General features: G+C 46.1%; 1 protein-coding gene across 4 annotated transcripts in view; it reads right to left on the bottom strand.

The window, feature by feature from the left end:
- The window catches only part of SLC23A1 (solute carrier family 23 member 1), a 38,973-nt gene that overhangs the window by 4,047 nt on the left and 26,789 nt on the right, over positions 1-8,137 (bottom strand). For all 4 annotated transcript variants that reach the window (XM_020787999.3, XM_073002709.2, XM_073002687.2 and 1 more), the window contains 2 exons: positions 6,321-6,464; positions 1,415-1,510 (listed from right to left, as the gene is read on the bottom strand). In XM_020787999.3, the coding sequence (XP_020643658.3) occupies positions 1,415-1,510; positions 6,321-6,464 (240 nt within the window). The remainder of the gene's footprint in view (positions 1-1,414; positions 1,511-6,320; positions 6,465-8,137) is intronic.

Genomic DNA, 8,137 nt, shown 5'->3' with positions numbered 1-8,137 from the left:
CACAGACCTCGAACAGCTCCACAATCACTTCGTGGCGCCATCCTGGGGGCTTCTCATGACCCCACCCTGAGATAGCATGTGACCCACACCCTGCAATACTTGCCTTGCCCCAAGTGCTGGCCACCTATGCTACACCACTGTCTGTGTTTGACAAGAGTTTTATTAAAACATTTTTATAAGAGTAGCCGTGCTAACCTGTTACTGCAACAACAACAACAACAACCAACAATTTTTGTGGCATTTTAAAAACTAAAGCATTTATTCTGGTGTAGGCTTTCTTGGACAATGTGCTGAAATGTATCCTGGCCTGTGAAACATTATTCCCTAATAAAAGGTTTTAAATTTTAGGTTGTCATCAAACTCTGTTTATTAAAACACAGAAAATCTAGATGTGTTTCAGGTACACTCCCTTATTGAGGGGGAATATTACAGGCAATAAAATGTTAAAGTGCCTAGAACAGAATCCCCAGGGCCATAGAATAGATTGAAAGCCACATTCTGAAGGCAGACATTTTTCTGATCTTGGAGAAGGAGGTCTAAGCTCATAGTTACTCTCCCTGTCTACGGGGGAGCCAGACTGCTAGCTAGCCCTTTCAGTGCCAGAGGGAAGGAAAGGATCAGGCCTCCAGTATGGGTAGAATTGGGGAAGAGCTGGATCTTCAGGATCCAAAGCCCTCCCGTTCCCCCAATATACTCCTATTATGAAGAACCATTTAGAAACATTGCTAGAACTGATCGGCACAATTTCCTTTCCAGTGCTCCCAGTGGAAAGAAATGGTAACTAACTGGGGTAAGAGTGCAAGAGGCCCCTCCTCCTGCACATCCTCCCTCCTGGCAAAAAACAAGAAGAATTTGGCAATTTGGTTGCACTGTAAGCCTTTTAAGAGCCTCTGTGTGCTTCCCACTGCCCTTCCCAGGCTAGCCTGTATTTCTTTGAAAATATTTTCAACGTAGCAAATTAATTACAAAAAACAGAGCACTGGAAGGTTAATGTTCTGGAGGCAACTCTCATCCAATTCAGGGTGATCCTCATAAGGTTTTTAAGATATTTGAGAGATTTAAGGAGCAGCTTTACTGCATCAATCCCCAGTGAGTTTCTGCTGTCAAACAGGAATCCATCACCCCAAAGTGAATGGCTGTACAAGTGTGAATCCCTTGTACAGATCCATATTTTCTCTCACCTTGCCACTGTCCAATATGTAGACTAATTTGGTGGCAACAACAATATCAGTCGCAACAAGAAAAATACAATGCCATTGCCTCTAACTAAGTAGTTTTGTTCCAGAGTCAGTGAAGGACATGTACATGAGCTAGATTGTCTTGGATACACATTGGATGCCTACGATTCTGAGTGCAGTCAAGGCATAGACTATAAAAGCCAGAAAAGTGTATGGTAGTTACAAAATAACTGTACCTGGAACTGTATTGTCCAATACGAAGGCAATGCTGCCCCCAACAAACATTTCTGTGGTCAACAGCACTCGTAATATTTGGTCCACTTCAGCAATGCCTACAAGAAATGAGGAGTTTGCAAATATAAAGTTAAATACTGTATTGGCCTACAATTAAGATATTCCAATGTGCTTCTCTTTGTGGTCTTTTTAACTCACACATACGCTCCTTAACACTGTGCAGAACCATGTCCAGACTCTCCTAGAGCTGAGTAGCTTTATAGCAGGAATCCCCATGTCACCCCTCACCACACATGCCTAGATGTGCCTGAACTTCATGTTTGCCATTCCTTTTTGTCTGCTGGCATAAAAGCAGTCACACTGCTTCAGTCCCGGAGAAGTCCACATCTTCTGTGACGACGTCCAGATCTCTACTGATTTCAGCGCTGGCCTCCTATTTCCTGCTATGCTGTTGGATTCTCCCACTCCCATCATGTCTGTTGCCATAACTCTCACCAATCTCCCATAGCTCTTATTACTGACACCGTTCGAGCCACTTGTTTCATTTGTGCCTTCAGTATAAACAGGCTTTAGTGCTGCTGATCTCAGTGGCACTGCACAGCCTCCTAGGGATTACTGCTGAAGATGTAGTTTGTCTGGGTTCGTTTTCAGAAGGGGATGGATATGACCAAACACCTGCACATATCTTTTCTTATTACCCTGCAGGACACTGATCATGGCAGCAGCCCCATCATTCAACCACCACAGCACCATTTCTGTTATTCTGTTCTGCACCATCATAGTTGTTCATCGAGGTACATTTCCAGTTCTCCTAACATAAGAGATGTTACGCCATGGTTGGGTTCTTCTATTGAATCGAAGGATATTCCCTGGAATCCTTCATATGGTGACCCTTGATACAAATGCTAGCCCCAGTCCTGATCATGTCACTGTTACTGATTTTGAAAACTTGCTTCAATCCTGTTTTTACTAATCACCTCATTATTATTCCTTTTAGTACTGCTGCTCCACCATTCCTCCTCCATCAGGAGGAATTTCATAGTAGATAGGAATACATTATCAGCATCCATGGGCCTATCACTACCAGCACTTGCTAGCAACAAGTCAGAGTTTGACCATCTTCACTGTACCGTGTTTTAGCCACTGACTCATTCTCCACTTGTGATATCAACCTCCTTGCTACGCATTGTTACTTCAGCATTACCATCTTACTACATTTCAGCCCTGCCACTGACCTCAACAGCCTCCATTCTAGTTTCTCTCCAAAATGACACTTTACGGGACATGCCACTAATTTTAGCCCTCCAGCCCTTGGCCAGCCCTCAAGAACTGTGTGTTTCTCTAGTGTCTACTTCAGCGCCACCATCAGTTCTATGGGCCAGCAGCAGGTTCCTCGGGCATATAATTCACCAGCACAAGAGGATGGCCCTAACCGTTCCAAGAATCCTTCTAACGCTTCACCATCCTGTATGCTGTCATCCCTTGAGCCAGTCATTGGAGACACTGTACCTCTCACCCCATTGGAGGGCTTCAGACCATATGTCAACCAAAGACTACAGATGGAAAAGTTCCTCGAGTGCTCAGTATAATCTGCCAGGGGTATGCCATGGAACTCCACTCCTTACCACCGCTGTGTCCCACTTGTCTTAACAGGTTCTTTGAGATGGATTTTTTTTAATTCTACTTCAGAGAAAGACTACTGAGTGAGCTCCTCAACATGGTCATCACACACCAGCTTCTTTTCATGGCACCTCATCATTTTCGAGTAGAACAGCAAGCTTGGGGCTATTTTGGTTCTTGGGGATCTGAACCCATTCATCAAGATAAAGGAATTTTGTCTGGTTTCCCTCCCCTAGGTTCTTTCCCACTTCTCCATGGCAACTGGTTTGTGTTGACTGATTTCTGAGACACCTGTTTTCATACTCCCAGTCATCAATTCCTTCATCCGTACCTCCATTTCATTCTTCGGTAAGTGACTCTGCCAGTTCAGGATGCAGTCTTTCTGGACTGGCCACTGCGCGCACAAATGTTTACCAAAGGCTTGCTCGTGATTCTTCACATCAAGGGGATCAACTTTTCTTATACTGATGATCAATTGCTAGTGACGAGGTCCCATTTCCAGCTCCAGTTAGATATCCAAGTTACTCTCAACCTTCTCAACAGCCTCAAACTGCAGATCAGTTTCATCCTGCCCACACTATCCACAACAACACCCGAACTCTGTAGCAGCTCATATCTTCCTCCCATCTGATGGGGGTAAAAACCTCGGCTGCACTGACTTTTTGAATGTCACAGAACCGCTTTCCTCAAGCCACTCCATTCAGTGCCTATTGAATCTCCTGGCTTCTACAAACAGCAATGATACCATTTGGTTCCCGTATGGCACTTCATTAGAGGATGGTTTAGAGGACTTATCTCTTCAGCTCCCTTCATCATGTTCAGCTTGATTTGATTTGGTGAACCAATCTTGCTCTGTTTTCTCATTTCGCCAAAACTCATCTCTCTGTTTCAGTCATGACAGATGCTTCTTTAACCACCTAAAGAGCACATTGTTGAGATCTTCACATTCATACAAAATGGTCCCTGAGGAAGGAAGCCATCACACACCAACATTCTGGAGTGTGTCTTGTTATATCCAAAGCCCTCGGGCATTTAAAGATCTTTCCACAATGGACATGGTTCAAGCAATAAGAGAGAACACAACTCCCATGTACTACCTAAGCAAACAGCATGACAGAGATTCATCTGTCCTACACTACCTAGTGCATTATCTGTGGGAACAAGTGTATAAATTACATCGGTTTGACAGCAATTCCCCTGTCCAGGAACTGCGCTGATGGTGCTGATTCCCTCACCCAAACTTCTTCCTCAGTTTACAGGGAGGAAATGACAATGCAGTCCATCCCTTCCTTGAGGGGTCACCTGTGAAGTCACACAACTTGCCTGGGTCCCTTCTCCGTGACCTGCTCCATCCAGTTGCTTACCTGGTGCCAGATGGGAACTGGGAAGGTGCTATTGAGGTGCACCTGTGCATATGCCCTGAGGGGTGGGATCAGTGTGCCATCAAAAAGCTCTTCAGCTCTAGAAGATTCCAGGCACGGTGCTGCACAGGTACAAGACCCTGTATGTGTGAGTTTGCAAAGAATCACTTAAGAGCCACAGATGCAAGCAAGCAACCTGCTCTTCACATCCAAATTTGATGTTTGTACTTTTGCATGTAAATTAGCCTCAGATTAGTTCCAGCGCCTCCACAGAGTCCTTCTGACACGAGATACAAAAACATCTGCATGGCTTAACCATAGAAGCAAAGCTCTGAATTTGGCAATATTCTTACCAGATCAGTAACAGTTGCCTTATTTGTCACTTTCCGGCAGGGAAAAAAGGATGACCATCATTAAAATTTGTGCACCACCATCGCTCCCTGTGTGTTCAAGGTGGAGTACAGAAACAGACGGAGCGGGCAGCTAAACCTTACTTTTAACACTGGCAATGGACACTGGATCCTGCATCACATCTGAGGACACCAGGCCAAGTTAGAGGAGGAGAGGGTGAGAGGTATACACAGCGTTGCCTGACCCCTCCAAGAGAAAGGAAAGGCCAGAGGGTCCAGGAGGAACCGCTGGGAGCTCCCACCGTTTCTTCTCAGCATCTGCTCCCTGAGGGTCTCTTACTCACTCAGCACTGGGCCTGGGCCTGCATCTCTTCCATCTTCTGTGTGGTATCACTAGCTAGTCTTCTCTTAACCTCTTCTTCTCCAAGCTAAATATCCACGGCTCTTTTAACCATTCCGTCGTGCTCCCCTTCCTCTGCACACAGTTCGTACAGATCTCTCTTAAAGTCTGGCACCCAAAACTGGACACAATGCTCCAGATACAGCATGACTAGCACAGAACAGGCTGGGGCAGTGATATGTGAATAGGGAATGTGTATGCTGGTTCTGCCCCCCTCCCCCTCTCCATCATCCCCATCTGCTCCCCACTCCAACCTTCCCACCTTTGAGCTAGAAAATCTGAAGGGAAAAGTTCTCTCCATAGAACTTCTTGGCTGGGAAAGCAAAAGTAGAAAGAGCAGGACTCGTGAGGGAAGTGTAAGGGGCAGCTGGGCTGGTGCATACAGGGAGGGCCCCTGCATAAACCAAAACCTTTTATTCAGGCATAACTTTGGATATTAGGCTTCCGTTAATGCAGCCTAGAACTGCAGCTGGCATGTTCAGCAGCCGCATGGCCCAGCTGGCCCACGTTTGGCTTAGGATCAACCGAGGCAACGACAGCCTGACCACTGGACAGAGGGAGGCAGCCCACGTCAAGCAGGCCTGGTGCCTCAGGGGTGGTGGGGAAAGTGGCCCCATCTGCCATGTCGAAAGAAGTTGCAACTGCCCGTCCAGTCAGCCTCTGTACACAGAAGTGGGGACTCAATCTTTGTCTTTTTGCCCTGTGTAGCAAAAAATCATGAGATACTGCTAGATATATATATTTTTTTCTTCAGATGTGCTGCTCCCAAGCCTGGTCTCCCAAATCCTATACTTGTGCTTTTGGTTTCTTTAAAAATGCAGGACAATTGGATTTCATCATTTTGGATTCAACCCTGTGCTCCAGCAGAGGAGGATAATAGTTGGATCTGGATTCTGTTTTTTTAGGAGGTTGCTTTTCCCAGCATCCCATCATCCACAAACTGGCAACAAGCAAATGTTAATTACTGCTTGGAGCACAAAGTCGAGAGGATGGAAATGGCTGAGGGGCTCAAGAGGACTGACCGAAAGGAAAGCTCCTGCCACTCCCCACCATCGGCTGCTTAAGGCAGCCATCTCACTCTGCCTGAGGGTCCAGCCATGATCACAGAGAGCCACAAGGATTCAAGGAAGGCCTCCTTATCTCTGGCGAGGGAAAGGTCTCAGTGGCATTTCGGTACCTGTGCTGATCGCATCTGGATGTGCATCCAGGTAGCTTGGGAGCGTGAGTCCAAAAAACATGGAAAAGCCCAGGACGAACAGGTTGCGGGAGGAGTTCATGTCCACAAACTGCAGGTTGGAGAGCCCCACCGCTGTGATCATGCCTGCGAGAGAGAGAGAAGGAGGGAGAGAGGGAGAGGGAGAGGGAGAGGGAGAGAGAGAGAGGGAAGGAAGGGGATATGCGGCTTTTTATTTTGCTTTAATAGACTCCTGAGCCAGTGCATGGTCCCTTTCTCTCACGACTGCCATGCCGACTGTTTGTTACATCAAACACCTCCTGGCATTCTGTAAATTAAAAAATAAAAATAAAAGAAAGCAAAGCCACTTTGGGAGAAGACAGAATGGGAAGATAACAAAGGAAAGAAGGAAGACTAATTAACCATTTTCTGCTCCAAATCACCTCCTCCCAAGTAGCTTCCTCCTCCACACAGTTTGTTTGTGTGTGTGTGTGTGTGTGTGTGTGTGTGTGTGTGTGAGAGAGAGAGAGAGAGAGAGAGAGAGAGAGAGAGAGATCATACTTCAAAAAAAAAAGTATGGCTAGTGCCAGGAGTATATGCAAATTTGGAGTAGGGAAAGGGCTGACAGCCAGTTTTTCTTTGGTTTCCAGCAGTTCCAGCATCCCCCAGACAGGCTACTCTAGATGGAGGGTTAGAGGAGTTGCAACCCAAAAAGTCACCTCTTTATTGCTATGTTAGCCATAGTAAAAGTAAAGGTTCCCCTTGACATTTAGTCCAGTCGTGTTCGACTCTAGAGGGCGGTGCTCATCCCCGTCTCCAAGCCATAGAGCCAGTATTTGTCCGTAGACAGTTTCCATGGTCACGTGGCCAGCGCAACTAGACATGGAACACCATGACCTTCCCACCCGTGGTGGTACCTATCTATCTACTCGCATTTACATGCTTTTGAACTGCTAGGTTGGCAGAGCTGGGACAAGCAGCGGGCGCTCACTCCATCGCGTGGATTTGATCTTATGACTGCTGGTCTTCTGACCTTGCAGCACAGAGGCTTCTGTGGTTTAACCCACAGCGCCACCATGTCCCTTTTATGTTATCCATAGCAAGGGCTTTATGTAAGCCCTTGCCTGGCTAGAGTCCCAGAGGCAGCCCTTGCATATCTCCAAACCCCTGGACGGGGTGTCAAAGGTTGCTAATATGGCGGATGCACCTGGTGAAATATAAGAGGCTGGGGGAAGGGGGAGTTTCAGTAGCATTTGTTTAGCACTGTACAGAAAAGAAACGCTTGTAGAAAAACTGTGAGAACACAACTGCCCCCAATTAACATTTTAAGGGGATGTTTAATTTGCTTAAAGTGGTTGATTTTGGTTTCCAGGAATCAAACCATTATTATAGTTTTTACTTCAATACCATTTTCAGCTACAGCTTAAGTTATATCCGTTTGATTCTGTTTAGGCCCAGGAAGTGTTTTAAACACAATAAGTTTATTTTTGCCTGTGGAACTGCCTGACATTCCTTCCCTGTCCACAAGAGAACACCTGACATCTCACCCTTCATTTAGTTTTAGCCCAAACGGAGATAATCTTTGGCCATTTTCAATGCCATCTTTGGCATTGCCATATTTGCATAGTTTCCAGAATAACCAGGAGGGCTAGCAACCCCTTCTTCTCCAACAGTGGTCTCAGTCTACTAGAAATCCTGACACTACTGACAGTGCCCTGCAGGTATCACTGAACTTTTCAAAGTTCCATTGCCCCCCACATATTAGTAAATGACTGCACTAGCAGTATCTACATTTCGTTGCATCATGGGGCTTGCTATGC

The sequence above is a fragment of the Pogona vitticeps genome, chromosome 1 (genome assembly GCF_051106095.1).
Source record: "Pogona vitticeps strain Pit_001003342236 chromosome 1, PviZW2.1, whole genome shotgun sequence".
Taxonomy (NCBI): Eukaryota; Metazoa; Chordata; class Lepidosauria; order Squamata; family Agamidae; genus Pogona; species Pogona vitticeps.
The sequence above is the reverse complement of the archived record's forward strand: the minus strand, read 5'-3'. Positions and strand labels throughout refer to the sequence as shown.